This window comes from Elephas maximus, chromosome 24 (assembly GCF_024166365.1).
Source record: "Elephas maximus indicus isolate mEleMax1 chromosome 24, mEleMax1 primary haplotype, whole genome shotgun sequence".
Lineage (NCBI taxonomy): Eukaryota > Metazoa > Chordata > Mammalia > Proboscidea > Elephantidae > Elephas > Elephas maximus.
The window spans coordinates 44658398-44677676 of NC_064842.1; the positions used below are offsets into that span (position 1 = coordinate 44658398).

The window sequence follows — 19279 nt, forward strand, 5'->3', positions numbered from 1 at the left end:
CCGGCTCGTAACACCAGCACGTATCTGCATACAGTGCACTTGAGGATCTATTGTCTCTTTGCTCTCTCAATGACCCCTGAGACTCAGAGAGCAGGCATGACTATTTCTGCACAGGAGGTTATAAACCCAACCAGGACTGAACGCGGGTCTCCTGGTATCATCTCACACCCTGACGATATGTTTATTCTGAGGCCCTTCACCACTTGTTGTGGAGTTTGGACATGTTCTTGCCACTTGGAATTGTAGCATCATCATGAAATAAAATGACTAGCCCGATCTCTATTAATAACATAAATGAGAAGCCTTATAGTGGGACGGTTAAGATAATGGAGTCCGAAAGACCTAGAATTGACTCTTGCTACCTATCTGACCTTAAGGGAAATGATTTAGTCTCTTTCAGTATTGTTTTCTTCCCTGTAAAATGGGGATTATAATGATCCCTACCTCATAGGATTGATCTGAGAAATAAGAAAAGTACAGGCTTAGCACAATGCCTTGCACATAAGTACCTATTGTAATTAATATTATTAACTCAAATCGCCTACACTTTTCTTTTCTTTGTCATTATTCTTGACTTGTTTGACGCATGTCCATCTTTCTGGTTTTTTAATAGCCCTGAAATTTTCAGTATGAAGTTATGGCACTGGAGAACACAGATTATTTTAGCAAAGGGAAAATCGCGTAATAGGAAGCTTTGAGTTATCATTAATAACTTGAATACTTTAGATCTGGGAGAATTATTTTGAAGAGAGTGAGTAATGGAGTGGTTATGTAAAAAAAAAGTCTTTAAGGGAGAGGGCTATATTGCAGGTGTGTCTACATATGTGTATGTCCAAGTGGTTGGCTAGTTAAGGTCTATAGAGAAGAATTATATTACATATAATTATATTGAGAATTATATTTCCACCTTTTTCATTTTTAAATGGCACCCTTGGGACTATTTAGAAATCTTCAAAGGAGTTTATAATTCTTCACATTTAAATATATTAAGCGTGTCTGAAAGATCCCGATAGCATAGGGTTACTTACGTATGTTTGTATACTTGGGTGGCAAAGCTCAAGATCAGATCAGAATCTAGCGTGTGTCTTTGCATATAGGTCAAAGTGTGAGTGTGTGTTTCTTTCACGTATAATTCTTCATAAGGGAGAGGCATAATGATGTTTTCCTTTTTTGTAGAGTGAAGATGTAGAATCAGTTAAGACTGTAGTTGGATTTTTTTTCTTGAAGCACAGTTTTATTCTTCTAAGTTTCGTTTTTCTTTTAAAAGGGATCTGAGAAAAATATTCTTTATGTGGAGGTCTGGATGTCTTATTTCAACCACATTTGTAAAGAGCAGGAAAGACTCCTCATAAGACAATGAACCCCAGAATTTAACGATTGGTGAAATTAGGGTGAGACTGTTACTGTGTTTGAATAGTCCCCCCCTCCCCAGAGTTAGAGTCACCTGATCTCCTACAAGAAAGGTAAGCATCTCTTCTTGATATAATGGGCAGGGTGACCACTCAAGCCAGGAGGAACAGCTGGGAATACCTGGCAACACAGTAGGGTCAAAGGCAGAATGTGTTAGGGTAACGGTAGTCCTTATGCTATTCACTGAAAATGGGGGAGATTCATTCATTCATTGACTGCGTACTCAGTAAATGCCTACTATAAGGATAACGTCATTCGGAACTCTAGGTAATAAAATAAAGGGGGAGATATGTCCTCTGCTCTCAAGAATCTTATAGTTGAGAAGACAAGGCATATATAACTGAAAAGTTAAATAGGAATGAAATGGTTAAGTTACACTCATGACAAAAATGACAGTGAGTAAACAAGGTAGTACATGAATGATATAGACGTTTCGTGAGTTTATAGGCGGTAGAGATCATAGAGTTAGAGAGATTATGGAAGGTTTCATGGAGGAGGTAGAATTGAACTGAATCACATCTCGAAGGATGCCTAGGAGTTGGATAAGCAGCCTGAAGCAGGTGCTATGAGCAAGGGTTTTGAGGTAGGAGTGGGTATGACCTGCTTGTTAAAACCCTGCCTGGAAGGGAGAGTTCATATTATGGTACATGGAGAGATGGAGTCCCTGGGTGGTGAAAACCGTTAATGTGCTTGGCTTCTAACTGAAAGGTTGGAAATTCAAGTCCATTCAGAGGTGCCTTGGAAAAAAGCCCTGGTGATCTACTTCTGAAAGGTCACAGCCATTGAAAACCCTGTGGGGCACAGTTCTCCTCGGACACACGTGGGGTTGCCAAGAGTAGGAGTTCACTCAGCAGCAACTGGTTTTCTGGTTACAAGGGCAGATGATGTTAGAAAGATGGGTTAAGGTCCGATGGCCTTGAATTGTCAGGCTAAGGAGTTTGGCCATTTTTTAGGCAACGAGGAGCCACTGAAGATAAGTGACAGGGAGAATAATGTCACATGGCTAGAAACTGGAACTTCCGGAGAGGGACTTAACTGAAGGAATTATAGTGAATTCACTTTTAAACACATTGAATTTGAAGTGATGAAAGACTATCCATATGGAGAAGTTTTTTATTATTTAATTGAACATGTGGGGTTGGAAATGAAGTGAAAGGGGAAGGCTAAGGGTGTAATTATGGGAGTAAAGGGGATATTTGAAACTGTTTGTGATAATATGACCCGTGAGGGAGAGAAGTCAGGTGATAAAGAGGTTGAGGACAGACCTGTGGGTGCTTGCGCAGTAACATGAGAGCAGTAAGAAGAGTGAGGGAAGGAAATAATCCTTGAGACACCGGGAGGTGTGTGATTGCAATGCTAAAAGGGGGTTACTCTGAGAAGGAAGGGAGGCCAGAGGTACCAGAGGCTGCAGAGAGGTCAAGGAGGAGGTAAAACAAGGACCAGAGAAAGTCAGTGGGCGGAGAGGGGGGGCCTTAGTGCAATTTCTGGGGATTGAAAGTTGCAGAAGCCAGCAAGTGACCACCTGCCCACATTCTTCAAAGCCCAGGTGTACTTTTCAAAACTGGCCTTAAGTCCATGTCATATGGGAACGCCTTATGCACTGATTATTTTATACCAGGTGGGCGTAGCCAGCTGCTCAGTGTAGGAAAATGTGGGAGAGAGAGGGTGTGGTGATGGACGGGTGGTGGCTTAATCGGCTGATGATTCCAACTCAGAGGGCCCTGTAAGAGGCAAGACTGGTGGGTATAGTGGGATATAGTTCTCTTCTCTGGGTCATCAGGGTTTCTTTGGACTCTGTGTCAGCCAGGAGCTGCTTTTCCTATTGTTGGGATATTATCTTCAAGAGGAAAATGTGGGAGTGGGTCCAGGCAAGCGAGTTCAGAATACAACCTGGGCACTTCTCCCTCCTAGGTATTGCCTCCTTCGCCCAGCATCTGGTGCAATGCCTGACACTTGAAAGGAGGTGCTCATTTTTTGTTTGCTGAATGAATGAATCAGCCTGAGCCCACCCCAGGCTGAGCAAGCTTTGTAATGTGTGGGCTGTGTTTTGTTTTCTGAGTCAAAGGGCCAAGTGGGCAGATGGATGGGCATGCTTCCATCAATTGTTCTTACCCTTAGACACAGGTGCCCTTCACTCAGCCCCATCAGTGGGAACCAGAGCTCTAGGAGGACTGTCCTGTTACAGTTTGCTATGGCTGGATAGAAAGGCTGGGGCCCTGAGGGTGGGAGGTGGGATGGTCAGTGATGGGGTAGGGGTCCACTCCTGTTCCAGGGTAAACTTTTGAATACCCCCAAACTGACTTTCCCAGTAAAGGTTAATGTCTAGCAGGTTATATATATTTGGCTTTTTTCCAGGCTGCGGAATAAGAGAAGGTGATACTAGAATCTTTGTGGTACTAGATACATTGAAAGAAAACAAAAAGTGACGACTGATTAATTACCCAATCCCACACATCCTGCTCACCCTTCAGTCCCATGCACTCATGCTCCATGCTTCTTCTCCATGCCTCCAAGGCATGGCAGGCAATTTGGCCAGCGACCTCCTTGTGGCTGGCAGAGGCTCTCAGGCTTTCTCCAAACTGCAATCAGGAGAGGATCTGATATATGCATTCTCACTGATAGAAGGCCAGATCCACAGTCCCTAGTGGGGGTATTTATGGCTTAATAAAGAAATAGGAATGAGGGTTCTTTCTGTGGATTGCCAGTCACAGAGCTGCTGCTGCAGGTGGTGGCGGTAGTTCCTTTGGAAGGGATCCATAGACGCAGGCTACCCGCCCAGGCTCCTGGTGAGGTGGACCCAAAGCCACACCCAGTTCTGGCCAGGTGGGTTTGGGGCCCTGAGCCTCCACGCACATAGGATGGGCAGCCTGAGCTTTAGATCCTGGGGGGTTGTGTAGGGACACTGTAGAGCAAAGTTGTACAGGGAAACCGTACATGAAGTCGTATAGCAAGCAAGATTGCCCATGTTAAGAATGATTTTGTGGTTACAAAGAAGCTGCTGAGTTATAAAGGGATGAACACACGAAGTCCTACCTATTCTCCAGAGCTCAGCTCCAATGCTCTTTCTTTTAAAGGGTCCTCACTGACTCTTCGCTTCTCCTGGCTCTCTCCAGCTGGAGGGGATGCCTCTCCTCTCTGTTCTCCCAGAGCACTGCTCTCATGGTGCCCTCCACATTTTGGCCTTGTATTAGAACCCGTCTTGGGTATGCTTTTCCATTCTCTTTTACCTGTAACCTCTTAGAGGCTGTGACTGTGTCTCATTTATCTTTGAGCGCCAGAATCCCTGAGAACAGTGCCTGGCACACTGAAACGGCTTAAAGAATATTTGTTAAATGCTTTTATGAACTCATGAATAAATAAACACGTCTCTTTCAGGTATCCCAGCCTTTGGGCTCCTCAGACATTGGTCTCTAAAATGTTTCGTTCCATTCTTCTTTTGGACTAAGTCTCAGGCAACTGTTTCTCCCTGATCCTCCCTTCACCCACTACACATCAAAGCCATCCTGGCCTCCTAAAGCCTGCTTTCAGAAACAGAAAGCCATCAGCTGCAGTATTTGCTGTGTATTCCCATGGTCATAAATAAATTTTTTTTTAAATGGTCATAGCTACCATAAAAACCAGTTTCTATCAAGTCAGTTCGAGCTCGTGACCCCATGTGTGTCAGAGTAGAACTGTGCTCCATAGGGTTTCCAATGCCTGATTTTTTTCAGAAGTAGATTGCCAGGCCTTTCTTCCGAGGTGCCACTGGGTGGACTAGAACTTCCAACCTCTTGGTTAGCAGCAGAGCACATTAACTGTTTGTGCCATCCAGGAACTTCCTAGTGGAAATGTCTTTTATAAACACTTAAATAGCACTTACTATGTGCTAGTATTGTTCTAAGAGTTTCATACATATTAACTAAATCCTCACAACAGCTTTATGGGGTAGGATGATAAACATTCTTGGAAATTTAACCCTTTGGCAGGGATCATGCCTTACCTCTCTAAGGCCCTTGGAATCATGCCTATGACCTGAAACTTTAGCAAGGAGAACATTATTTTGACATCCATTCTGTTGGTAGCGGCCACACACTGTAAAGAATCCTGGTCTCGTTATCAGGACATTTGGCTCTGCTGTTTCCTACCTCCGTGCACTTTGACAAGCCTCCGCCCCCTTGGAGCCTCAGATAATACAATGTGTCTTCCAGTCCTGCAGCAAAGACGTGGTAACATTGCCACACTTGGCACCTAGGAAATGTCGAGTTGTTCTAAAGGAATGGCTTTAAAAAACATTTTTTAGCAAAATTTGCGAGTCTATAGTTAGCGGATAGGGTGTTGGAGCGGTGGGGTTTGTCAGGCCTAGGTTTGAGAAATGCTGGTCCTTGGTTTGGATGTTCGAGAGGATGTGAAGTTATGTGTTCACCCTAAGTAAGGGCTGCCAGGTACTGTGGAAGCCACCAGATTCCCGAGATGTCTGCATTACCAGGGCTCCTCTGCTCTGCTCTGCATTTGCACATGGTCTCCTGCCAACTTTTTTCTTAAGAACCCACTCCCAAATCCTCTCTGCATTATGTTCCTTAGAGCACTGCTTTGCATAAGAGTCTATTTCTTGGAAAAGCTCAACAGGGGAAAAATAGAACAAAAGGGGCTCTGATAGCTTAAGCATAAACTATCTGAGTCTAACTAGCAGGGAAGAGGGAGATGAGGGAGCAGGGCTGGTGGGAGGGGCACATGCCTTTTGAATGAGGCACGAAAATGCCGACTCCCCAGCGACGGACTAAAATCTCAAATGGAGATGGCCCACAGCCTGACAGATCTGGGAAGCGCTCTCTGAATAAGGGAGTAGGCTAAGTGGTTCTCCAACCTTGCCACTTACATCTCTGTCTCAGTACAAACTCTCATGGCCTGCCTGGTTGGGAGAGAGTATGGCCACCTTGTTTCCTTCCTTTTCCACAGGAGCATCCTCTCGACTCCTGCTTGCATCTTGGATGGTTGAGGGGCTACAGAGTGAAGGCTTTGAAATGTGACTGTGTGGGATTAGCAGTCTAGGAAAGTGTTTTATTTGCTTCCTCAGCTCCTTCTGAGCTCCCATTTCAGGAGCTTGCAAGCTTATGCTTGCAGAAAATCATGTGGAGCATTTGGCTGCCCCGTCTTAACTTCTGTGCCTGTGTGTGGGGCTGCACTGTCCAGGGACCGTGAGATGGACTGGTCGCATTGTGGTGACATTTGGGGCTTGGACCTCAACAAAGTCCCATGGGGGCATAAAAGAGTGGTGACAAAGGGTCAGCTCTTTCTGAGCAGCTAGGCTCTCAAGCACGGTGCAGCAGGGAGCCAGGCTGACAAGTTACCTGTGCTCACTGTGATGTAACAAGTGACCAGTAGATGGTGCTCTGACAACAGGAAAATACAGCTATTGCAGTGCTCAGTACTGATTTTCCACAAGTCCATTGGCGGGTTTTTAAGAGAGCCGTGCAACTAGGAATATTGGAATGAGAACGTTCACTAAATTCCCTGTATGAACAGCATTATGGCAGTGCACTGATCTTGGGCCTTTTCTAAGGACTCTCCTGGATCTCAAAGGCAGTAGATACGTTCCCTGTTAAGCACCTTTCCAGCATGGTTCCTGGACCATTTGGCCAGTGATGAAATTCAATTTGAGTATGGCAGGCGTAGCATTTCCATAGGCTTACAGTGAATGTATAGTTTCTTCTTTTGGCCATGAACAATTTGGAATGACACTATTACTGCCCTGAAGGGTGGTGTGGGTATTAGGAAGAGCCGTAAGCTGGAAAGTAGAAGATCTGCTAGAAGCCCAAGCTCTCTGCCTCTTATCAGATGAGAGCAAACTACATTTCTGAAACTGTTGCTTTGTCTGCCAATCAAGATCATATTACATGAGTCACCAGGCTGACCCCAGCGGCTTGGAGTGAGGATCAGCTATGGAGTCTGTATAAACTGAAAACTTATGAAAAATTTAAACATACATAAAATATTTGACCATGAAACTTGTAGCACTGTTGGGGGCCAGGAGAATGATGGAGTTGGAGAGCTTGAAGCCAATACAGAAATTTGTAGATCTCAAAAGTCTCAAAGCAAGGGGCGGAGTATGAGAGTGTACCTTCTTTCTAGCATTTCTGCCCTTAGGCCAAGTCTGTTAGCAAAGCCGTGTAACATCACCACCACGTTTGCCTCTGCCCTTTGGGCTGTACCTTCCCAGAATTCTCAGCATCTAACTCCTCTATATAGGTGCTCACATTCCTCAGTGTAGTCTACGTTATCCCCAACTTCTGTGTTTGTGATCCCTGTCTCCTCAGAAGGCAGGAAGGCAGGCTCCAACTCCAGCGAGTCCTCACATTTCCTTATGTAATACTCTGCCTTAGGGAATCTAGTTCTCCAAAGAACTACATAAAAACACAGGGCATTGCAAAGAGAGGACAGGGAATTAGTACTGGACCTCTGCTGAGGGTGTGACATTGACAGAACACAAGTTGGGTCTCTGATCTTCCAAGAACTACTTCTGGGGCTTAAAAGGCTAGTGAGCCCTACCTAGCCTGGGTGTTAACAAAAAGGCACTAGACACAAGGCTGCTGATGACTGGCCACTCTCCAGCCTGCTAAGGAAATCACAAAGGAAAGGGGTGAAGCGGGAGAAGCAACGTTCATGAAGCATTCTAGCCAGTAAGGTTATAGAGTCTAGTTTCATCTAACAAGAGGATACCTTATTTTTGTCATCTACTTTGTTCATTTTTGTATCCTCAGTGCCTAAAACAGTGCCTGGCACATGGAAGGTGCTCAAACATGTTTGTTAAATGATTTGAATGGATTTTGGTCCTGCCTGTAAGCACGCACATGGACTTAATAATTTCTCAAAGTCCTTTCTGATCCTGTATAGTTTACAGGGTCACATGTGACTGGTTCCAAGTGAAGAGCTGGCTGATGGACGCTTCAGGGTACACAGCACCGCGTTCCCTTTCACTTCTGACTAGGTATTCAGACAGAAGAGGATCCTCCCGCTAAGGTAGACAAAAGGATGGAGTAAGGCCTTAATGTGAAATCAAAAGAACCAATTAGAGCTAACTCACCTCATTCCTTGAATAGTTAACTTTGCCTGAAGTGGGCTCCACTGAGTCAAAAGGTCAACAACAAGCCATCCTCAAGGGCAGCCCTGCTTTCTGGGGATAGGCATGCTGAGACCAATCCTTTGGATTTCCAGTACCCAGAGAATTTTTCTTTACACACACACTCAAATACATTCTCACACAATAGACACGTGTCAGTGCTCACATGGACTTGCCCACACACACGCCTCTCACTCAGGCATCACCTCACTTCTCACCAATTAATTTCACAGACACTGCTTTTCACACACACGAGGCCAAAATCAGCCATGATTTCCATCTCCGGGCTTTGGTCAGACTCTTGTTTCCTTCTTGACCCCTTCCCTTCCCTTCTTTCCTTCCATTGCTCACACAGGGAGGATTTGGACAGAATCTGACGCCAAGGCAAGAAAAGGCAAAGGAAGCTGTGCCCCGGCTTGTGTGGACATGGATGGGACGGCTAGGTCCGGTCTTCAGTTTAAACCGCTAAGTCACCTGTGGGGAAGGGCCTGGTTGCTAAACACAGGGGTTCTTTTTCTGGGGCTTGAAGTCCACCTTCTCCACCTCTGCAGCTTAGATAGCAAATCTGCTTTTGTCCCCATTGTTTTTTTTTAATGGGGTAGGTTTGAGGAAGTCCAGACAGAGGTGGGAAGATCCCTCCGACTGTTAAAATTTTGAGGAGGGTGGTTTTAGCCCAGAACTCACCATGTAGGCCCCCAATACCTGGATCACCCTTCCGGGCAAGCAGCGTAGGGCTCTGCTAGAGCCGAATTGCAAGAGGCTGACCCAGATGGCCCCAGTCTGCAGAGGGAGGGCAGAAGCTCCCGCCAAGAGCTGGCACCAGCAGCAGAATGCGGAGCCCCCAGAGGTTCTAGCCTTTCCCCACGGGCCTCAGGCTGCTACATGGGGAGAGGAGAGGGTGGTGCCTTCTCTGCGGAAATCCCTTGGCTACGATTGTGGTGCTTGAGAGGTGCGCAGAAGCGGCGGCAGGGCCCTTGTGCACGGAGCGCAGAGCGCAGAGGCCTCAACTCCTCAGTGGGGCCCGGCACTGAGGCGGGCACCGCACCCGGCACAGCACAAGCGTGTCCTTTCCGCGGGGACGGGAGGCACGCGTCCGTGCGCGCGTGCGTGTGCGCCCCTGGCCTGGCCCCGGCTCTCTTGCGGGGACTCCGCCACGCCGCTAGCTGCGCCTGCCTCTCTATTCTCGGCGTTATTTGTGGAAAGGAGACTCTTCGCTGCATTTTGCAGAGTTGGCCCACTACCCCTTGGCTAAATAAATAAATAAGCCAAACCAGTATGAAATCCCAGCAAGCGACAGTCGTGGTTGGCTAGGGGTCCTTCCGGCTCCGTCCCCACCCCCTCCCGCCGCTTGCCTGCCTTTCCTCCGCCCCTCCTGTAGCTTCGGTGCGCGCCACGCTGTGCCTCTGCGCTCCGCTCGCTTGCCCTCCTTCTTTCCCATCTCCCCTTTCCTGTCTTCTCTGCCCCGGTACAGGGGGGCTGCTAGAGTAGAAGAGGAACACCTGGTCGTTAATGAGGAAGTTCACTCCTTGGCCAACTCCCGCGTAAAGCTACCGCTAAGCCCGGCGTCAACCTGTTCCTCCCTCGCCCAAGCGCTCGCCCGCCCGCCCGCTCGCTTGCTCGCTCCCGCTCCCGCCCTCGCCTGGCGCAGCCGCGGATCGCTGTTGCATGCTGATCCGGGAGGCGGCGGTGACGGCGGCGGCGAGCGCTCCGGGCGGATGCTGGCACTAGGGCTTCGCTGCATTCTGGATGCTGCTTAACCTCTATCCCAAGCGGAGGAGCTTTTAAGTCGTTTGCCCCTCTCCTGTTGGATCGACTTCTTATTTTGATGTTTCGGGCTTTGCGGTTTACGCAGGAATCTCAATACCGCTGTCCCCCCTCCCTGTCCCTCTCCAACCTTTGGATGCGTCTCTTCTGGCGGATTTAAAGACCCAAGTCTTGGCTGTGGGATTTCTTAGATAGGCTTTCAGGGACTGGGTTTATAAAGCATGTTACTGTAAACCCTGCCTCATTTTTTTTTTATGTTCTTTTGTTTTATTTTTTTCCCCTCCCTCTCCACCTCCTTCCCCCAACCAATAAATCACCAAACTGTTACCTAGCGGGCCGGTGCCTGCCTCTCCTCCTGAACTAGGCGGTGCGTTTGCCAGAAGAGGAGCTATGTTTGAAGAGCAGTCTACTCCACCCCTCTCTTCTCCAGTCCCTGAACGCCACTACACACTGGCATTTTGAAAAAAAAAAAAAATTTGCTTCCAGAAACTCAGCACCCCCAGCCCTCCCCCCATTTTTTTCCCTTCCTGAGGAATGGAGCTTCGCAGAGGTTGTATTTAGATTCAACAGTTAACAGCGGAGGGGCTGCTGCAGCCGCCTCTTCGAAGAGCTCGCCGGGGCTCCCCGTGAGGCGGTGGTCCCCGTGCCCGTCTGGATGCGGCTCTGAGTCTCCGTGTGTCTTTCTGCTTGTTGCTGTGTGCAGGCGTTCGGCCACGATCACCTTTGTGTGTCTTCTGTCTGTTTGAACTTCAGGATGGCTCGCTTCGGGGAGGCAGTGGTCGGCAGGCCAGGGTCGGGCGATGGAGACTCGGACCAGAGCAGGAACCGGCAAGGAACCCCAGTGCCGGCCTCGGGGCCGGCGGCCGCCTACAAGCAGTCGAAAGCGCAGAGGGCGCGGACTATGGCTTTGTACAACCCCATTCCTGTCCGGCAGAACTGTTTCACCGTCAACAGATCCTTGTTCATCTTCGGAGAAGATAACATTGTCAGGAAATACGCCAAGAAGCTCATCGATTGGCCATATCCTTTCTTGCCCACCATAACTCCCCTCTCCCTCTTTGCATTTCTAGGGGTGAGGGGGGAACCTAGCATGAAATTTATCCCCCGCCCCCTTCCTGGTGCCAGTGTGCCCGTTTTCTGAAGTGTTCTCTTTACTTCTGTGTATCTAAGGGGTGAGCTTGGTGCAGTAGAGACCGGTTTGGGTACTAGTGTTTTTCAAGGTAAGACTTTTGTTTTTTGGTTTTTTGTATGTGGAAATCTCTAGTTCCCCTTGGTGCTTGGTGTTAGTGTGTCTGCTCCCTTTCTGGGCTGGTCTTTGTCTGATTTCCAGGCCCCTAGGCCCCTTTACAAGCTGCATTCTACATAGATTGGGTTGTCCCTAATCTCAGGGCTTTCTTTGATACATAATCAGCCCCCCGCCTTCCTCCCTTCAAGCCACCCCCTCCATCCTCATCCCCACAAGCTGAGGAGACACCTGCATTGCCTGCCTGTGGGGAACTCAGGGCTCCATGAGGCGACTGATCAGTTCCAAAGCTCCAAGAGCTCTGGGTCAAAACCCTGTATACAGACAGACAAATGAATAAATAAAACAGACTTTTTGCTGGGGACCCAGCTAACTCTGGGGACTAAGTTTAAGTTCCCCTGAGAGTGGAGTGAGTGAGTGTCTGTCAGGGCAGGTGAACTCTAGTGCCATAGCCCCAAACAGCTCGAAGTTGGAGTTTTCAGCCAAGGAAGAGTAGCTCATCAGGGCCCTTCCTGTCTTTGGTCCTGGGCTGGATACTCCCACCCCTTAATGCTTGACCCAGCTGAGTGTTCTCCCAGCACTGAGGACCCAGGACCCAGGTGGATCTGCTGGCCTGAATTCATCAGCTGAGAGCCAGAGGCATGCAAACAATCTGTCTTGCCCTAGCTGCAAAGGAAATGCTCTCACAAAGCGCGAGTGGGGGTGTCTGAGATGGTGGTGGTGTCAGGGTGAACGGGAATGGGAGAAGCTTTGCAGGTTTAATCAAGTGCACCAAATGCAGTCTGCTGATTAGGCATCTCACTGCCTTGTTCTTCACTAAGGATTTGGACACTTGGCAAGGCCTGTAGGAAGTGGGGTGGGGGGGTGGGGAGGAGGATTAGTAGGAGGCAAGCCAGTGGTGTGGTGTTAAATATGGGGGTAGGTTTGGAGACATGGACTTTGATGCTCATGGAAGGAGATTTCTTGAGGAGGATGCACCTGCAAAGGAGGCCCCTCCCCTTCTCCCCTCTCCTCCCTCCTCCATGCCCCCACCCTCCAGGTGTACAGCAGTGAGACAGCTGGAGCTGCGTTGGGCCTCTAGTATCAGCCAGGCACATGGCTCGGCTCGTTTTCCCCAGAGCCTGGGCATCTCTCTACCCCCCCCACCCCCACCTTCCCCTCCTTCCTCCCTAGTTCCCTGCTTCAGCAGCACCGTGATTGGCTGCCGCATGGTGCTTCCAGGCAGTACCTCTCATTAGAGAAGAAGGGGCATCTCTAAGCAGATATTCTTCCTGCTGCTGTGCACATCCTCCCACAACCACCCCTGGCTGGGCTCCTCCCTCTCTCAACCTCCCTGCACTTTCCTACCCCCGCCCCCACAATGTGACCCCCAGGCCAAAGTGTGCCGGAGTTGAACGTGTCTAAAGTAGGGGGTTGGAGGGAGGGAGGGGTCCGGTCTCTGCAGTCACACCTGCTGGTGAGCTGCACAAAGCGGACAGATACTGTGTTCTGTGCTGCGGCTGCAGATGCTCCTCTAAGCAAGTCTCCACTGGTTTCGCCAGCGGGGCCCAACTCCCTGTCCACCTTCTGCAGTTCTCCAAATTTTCCTACCCACCAGGTGCTGCCTTGTTGTGTCCCTCTCTTAGGGGCGTGTTTACTCAGACAGGCGCCCTCTGGTTTCCTCGCGGTAGACAAAGCCGCCCAGCCGCCCCGTGGGTGGCAAAGCGTGCCAGAAGCCATCCTTAGCACCTTGGACAGCGCCACTGAAACTCCCCTGGCAGCCGTAGGCAAATCACTCGGGTTCAGCACCTCAGTTACTTCCGGTGGTTGGGCCCGGGGCTTCTGGGCTGGGCACTGAAGCATGTTTTCCACACCATGAGGTCGCCTCTCTTCATGTTTTCTCTTCCGCTGCAAAGACTCCGCCTTTCCACCAGGCATTGCATGTGCAGGGTGTGGGTATGGGTCTTAGTCCTCTCTTTCCTTGTCTTTAACCAAAATGGAACAAGGAAAGTCAAAGGCAAGAGGCTCCAGTGAGTTGATATCAGCATCGTGTTCATTGCCTTGGCCCTGAGCCCTGTCCCAATAGTCTTTTCTGTCCCAGGTAGTTAGAAGTTTCACATTGATTCTACAGCATGTAGACTGTCGTAACAATGTTCAGGGAACATCTGCTAAGGCGTTGAGAGGAGCCCAGTTGGAAAATTTAAAATATAACATGTTTGCATTTTCCTCCTGGGTTTACAATGTAGTTGACTAATATATTTCCTCTGGGGGTGACCAAGTGGAAACATTTCACTTCCATGGGTGGGTTTTCTCCAATACCTGTCTAAGTTACTGGTCCCACCTTCTTTTTTTCTGAGCATTCAGATTAACGAAGTATGTTGCTTTTTTATTATTTATTTATTCCTTTTGGGAATCAGTATGAGTAGTGCTTACCAGTAAAACTTTGTAGCTGGTCTGGGTTCAAACCCCAGTTCCTTCACCTGTACGCTCTGTGATTGTAAAAGATTAATTATTTTGTGACTCACTTTTATTATCTGTAAAATGAGCATGGTAATAGTGAGTTACTTGGAGAACTAAATGAGAGAATATATATACAGTGCCTGGAACAATGCCTAGTTACTCAATAAACATTAGCTATTTTTATTAATGAGGAGCCCTGATGGCGTACTGGTTAAACGATGGGCTGCTAGCTGAAAGGTTGGCTGTTTGAACCTACCAGCTGCTCAGTGAGAGAAAGACAGGGCAGTCTGCTTCTGTAACCTTAGAAATGCTATGGGGCAGTTCTGCTCTGTCCTGTAGGGTCACTATGAGTTGGAATAGACTCAACGGCAGTGGGTTTGGATATTATTATTAATGGAATCCTTCAGAAATTTCAGCATACCTGAAGGCAAGAATCTTATTTCAAAACGAAATCTTCTAGATTCTTGCCTCTCAAGAGAGCAAGCAGCAGCCTCTACGTCACCTGGAAGCTTGTTAAAGATGCAGAAACTTGGACCCCACTTATAGACCTACTGAATCAGAATCTGTGTTTTAACAAGACCCCCGGGTGATATGTATGCACAATGAAGTTTGGGAAGTACTTCTTGAGAATTCTGCTCTTAGGGCCTAATTTTCCAAAAAAGGAACATTGTCCAGAAACATGGTAATACCTGCTTGGGTACTGACATAGTGGACATGCAACATGCTTGAGGATTTTAATTATTTATGCATTATGCCTTTTGAGACATTATTGGTTGCAAAATCTCGCTGTGGGACTAGGAAGATAGTAAGTATGTGCCGTGTTTAGTTGTCAATACAATACTCATATCACTGGTCTTAAATCAGATTGGCCTGAATGAGTTAAGAAGCATTGATTTACTTTATGCTCTTAGGACTCTCTGACTTGGGGAAGTGTACCCATATCCTGTTGTTAATAGGGGGTGTCTTGTTCTTAAGGGAGAAAATGCCTAAGAGAACCCAAATTTGCATGAAACGTGGTGGCACATCAACAGCCCACTCTTAATGTGCTTCCTTTTTTCTTGGGAGCTACATCTGCATAGGGAGATAATTTTATTTTCTTATGGCACTTTCTTCAGCAGTGTATACCATAACCTTTTCGAAAATGCTAATCTGATTTAAAATGCAATGGTACATTTTATATGATTCCTCTTTTTCTTTCTTGCTTATCTGATAGATGTAACAAGAGTTCTTAGGCAGTTGGCTGCTCTGAATGCCACATGCTTATCAGCTCCAACTCTTCTGTGCCCAGGGCCAGTTACCCTATGGACATACAGAATCATCCTCATGGGTTGTGAGAGGTTACCCCCAGGATGGGGGGGGAGCAGGTAAAAGGAAGAAATGGTATGCCTGACTTGGAAACTCTGTGTTATGGATGAGCAGTGTGAGATTTCCCCACCCATTTGGTATGGTCATCTCAGCAGAGAAACACGTTTCATGTGGAAGTGAACACGCTTTAAAGTAGCAAGATCAATGTATTTGCAGTCCTGAAATGATGAACCTCGTCGTAATGAACTTGTGGCTATTCATCCATGATTTCTTGTTGTAGAGAATTTCATTGTAGCCCCCAAGCACTCTTGACTATGGGTCAGAGGTTATGTGCTTTATAATGGTGAATTTTCCACTGTAAGCTATCAGCTAATTTTTGAGAACTTTGGTCAGGATTACTGACTGAAAGCTCTAGTTCCCAAAGCTCCCGTTTTGGCATATACTCTCCCCCTACTTTAAACTAAAGACCAAACCTGTTACCATTGAGTCGACTCAACAACGGTTTCATCTAACTGTAAATGAATCACGAGTCAGAGTGCCTACTAACAAGGACGAGTTCTGTGACTATATCCTATGAGCAGATAATGCAGAAAGATTTCACATCTGTCATGTATTTGGGAACTGATGCAGACAGTGGAAATAGATAGCAACTGTAACTGGCACTGAGGCTGCAGGGTACAGGGCTTTGTTTTCTCAGGCTCCCAGGACAATCTCTGAATTGCCCGTGGGATTTGCCCTTGGAATGAGGGGTGGGTAATGTTTCCTCCAGGAAACCAGGCAGTGACTTCTGGAGAGGATTGGGTTACAGCCTGGAAAGCGAGTTAGAGTGAAGGAGTTTAACGCCGATGAAATGACTTGAGGATGGAGACAAAAATACCTTAGATGTCGCAGTTTGTTGGTTTGTGTGTCATTATTTCCCCACTTCTGTCCACTTGCTTTCCCTCCAGTAGGCACCCTGCACACTATGAATTAAAAGGGGGCAGGGGGAACAACCAGAACAGGACTTTTTTATTTTCTTCTTCTGAAATAACTAGACTCTGGAATTATTAGCTTCATCTGAAATTGCTTATTTCTTTTTAGCTGTTCCTATACAAAATGTGGAAACCCTGGTGGCGTAGTGGTTAAGTGCTCTGGCTGCTAACCAAAGTGTTGGCAGTTCACATCTGCCAGGTGCTCCTTGGAAACTCTATGGAGCAGTTCTACTCTGTCCTATAGGGTTGCTCTGAGTTGGAATCGACTCGACGGCACTTGGTTTGGTTTGGCTTTGGTATACAAAATGTAGTTTTCTGGTTTTTTTCCCCCAAACTCTGCTGCCCCCTCCCCCCATCCCCACTTATAGGAACATCTGGTATCTTTTAACTTTCATAGTCTTCGTTAAAATAAAACTTGAACTGAGATTTGCTAAGCAATCAGAACTCTTGCAAACCCTTTGCACCCATGTGTGTGAATGATCAGCAGTCTCCCTTATGTCACTTGCATTGCTACCTGGAAAGCTGCAGCTCACCGAAGCCAGGCAGTGCAGTCAGCCCAGCAGAAGCAACTCTGCTGGTCTTATCTTGTGTATCACTGACCACAGAGACATGTAAAAGGGAACCTCAATGCGACTGTAATTTGATGTTGTTAGGTGCCCTCAAGTTGGTTCCAGCTCATAACGACCCTATGCACAACTGTCCTGTGCCATCCTCACAATCATTGCTGTGTTTGAGCCCGTTGTTGTAGCCACTGTATCAGTGCATCTCGTTGAGGGTCTTCCTCTCTTTTGCTGACCCTCACCTTTACCAAGCATGATGTCCTTCTCCAGGGACTGGTCCCTTCTGATAACATGTCCAATGTACGTGAAACAAAGTCTTGCCATCCTTGTTTCTAAAGAGCACTCTAGCTGTACTTCTTCCAAGACAGATTTGGTTGTTTTTCTGGCATTCAATATTCTTTGCCAACACCATAATTCAAAGGTGTCAGTTCTCCTTGGTCTTCCTTATTCGTTGTCCAGCTTTCCCATGCATATGAGGTGATTGAAAACACACCATGGCTTGGGTCATGGGCATCTTAGTCCTCAAAGTGACATCCTTGCCTTTTAACACTTTAAAGAGGTCTTTTGCAGCAGATTTGCCGAGACTAATTAATACCATTTTATTCAAGGAGAGACACCAGCCTTTTTCTTCACTTTCCTCTCTGCCTAGTCCTCTGCGCCTCTTTTCATCTTTCTATATTTCTCCCTCTCTCATTTTTAGTTTCGGCCTTTGTAAATAATTCATTACATGTGTGGGTTTTTCCTAGGATTTTTAGAAAAGGAAGGCTTTAGTCTTCCTTGTGGATATGAGCAAGGTCCCCTGCAGAGGGCCAGTTTAGAAATCAACTTTTTCTCCGAGTCCTCTGTTGTCTGCAGTGGGACTATGACACAATGCAAAAGGTACGGGGTTGGGGGTGGGCGGGAGGGAAGAATCTCTTTTGATGTGCTTCTTCTTGACATTTTACAATAACTGTTGAATATGCCGAATTGTATTTGAGTGCCCCATAAGTATGCAGCCGGCCCCCACCTCTTGTCAAAGACCATGGTTAACTAGTAGAGATTCATATTCCCAAATACTTGTCACACTGAATCCTCTTGTCATCCTGAGTCCTCATGCAGATAAAATGCTGAGTCGCTGAGCTGAGAAGGGAAATGGGGTCTCATCCGGGTTTATAGTCAAAGATTGGCCAAAGATACAGGAAATAGAAAATTAAATTAACATTCTTGGGGTACACAGTAAGCAAAAATACCCCATAGACATCTTTAAACAGGCTTTACCCACAAGAGACGACTGGGTTGGAGGAACCTAAAAACTTTATGCTGTACTTTCTGTACTTAATTAAGAGTGATGCTGGAGACACGACTGGCGAACCCACGCATGAGTCCTCTTTGTGTAGGTTAGAATGCTTGGGAAGAGAAACGTTTATGTGAGTCTCTGACATTTTTATCCCTCTTTGAAAGGGCCTGCTTTAGAGGCTACGATGGTGGTGGGGGTGGGGGTGTGGCTGTTATATACTAATTCCGGTGCCTCCACACAAACGATGAGATTATTCACTCTCTGCACCCCCCGCCAATTCCAAAGTGAGTTCACACTGAAGTAGGAGAAGGGTTTTCAATGGCTGATTTTTAGATGTAGATCACCAGGCCTTTCTTCCAAGGTGCCCGTGGGTGAATTGGAACCTCCAGCCTTTTAGTTAGCAGCTAAACGCATTAACGATTTGCACCACTTAGGGACTCCCATTAAAGCAGGGGTTTTCTTTATTTACTGTGTATACTTTCCTCCTTCACTTTAGGGGAGCAGGGAAAAGGATGTAGCTGGATGGCGTGTAGCAGGTTAGAGAGGAAAGGAAGAAATGCCGTGCTCAAATCATGAACTGAGGCTTATTGGTGATCAGACCCTGGTATCATTTCCATTGCTGAGATGCAGGATGCTTGTGTGGCCACTGGACCCAAAGAAGAGGCTCTGAAAACCAGTGCAAGGAGGAAAGTTAGCCCTCACGAGTCTTTCCCAGCCTTTGGTTTAGCTATAGGTTTGAAGTTTTTTGAACTTTCAGTGCCTCTTTCTCCGTTTCCACACCATTGTCTCATGGGTCTGGTCATAGTCAAAAAGCATGAAATGGATTTTCAACAGTCAGTCACTAATGTCCTGGCAACTTCCAGCTGTGTGCTATTGGGAACAATTTTGCTACTGTTCTGTCAGCTGCTTTTCCTTTCAGTAGGTGATTTCCTTCAGCATTAAGGCTAATTCCTCATTTAATCTCTGTGTTGAGATCATGCAGTATGTACTCTCCCTGTTTTCGTCCACCCCACAGATTCTCAAACTTTGGCATATTTCAGAATCTCCCAAAGGGCTACTTAAAAAACAGATTGCTTGGCCTGAGCCCTAAGTTTCTGATTCAGTTGGTTTGAAGTAGGGCCTGAGGATTTGCATTTGTCCCAAGTTCCCAGGTGATACTGATGCTGCTGGTCTGGGAACCATGCTTTGAGAACCTTGGCTCTACACACTGTTTCT

At 47.1% G+C, this 19279-nt stretch overlaps 1 protein-coding gene across 1 annotated transcript in view; it reads left to right on the forward strand.

The window, feature by feature from the left end:
- Window positions 1-10844: 10844 nt before the first annotated feature.
- Window positions 10845-19279, forward strand: part of LOC126066847 (voltage-dependent R-type calcium channel subunit alpha-1E) — a 360842-nt gene continuing 352407 nt past the window's right edge. Inside the window, exon 1 of the mRNA XM_049868254.1 lies at window positions 10845-11290. Within this exon, the coding sequence (XP_049724211.1) occupies window positions 11025-11290 (266 nt within the window). The 5' untranslated portion in view covers window positions 10845-11024. The remainder of the gene's footprint in view (window positions 11291-19279) is intronic.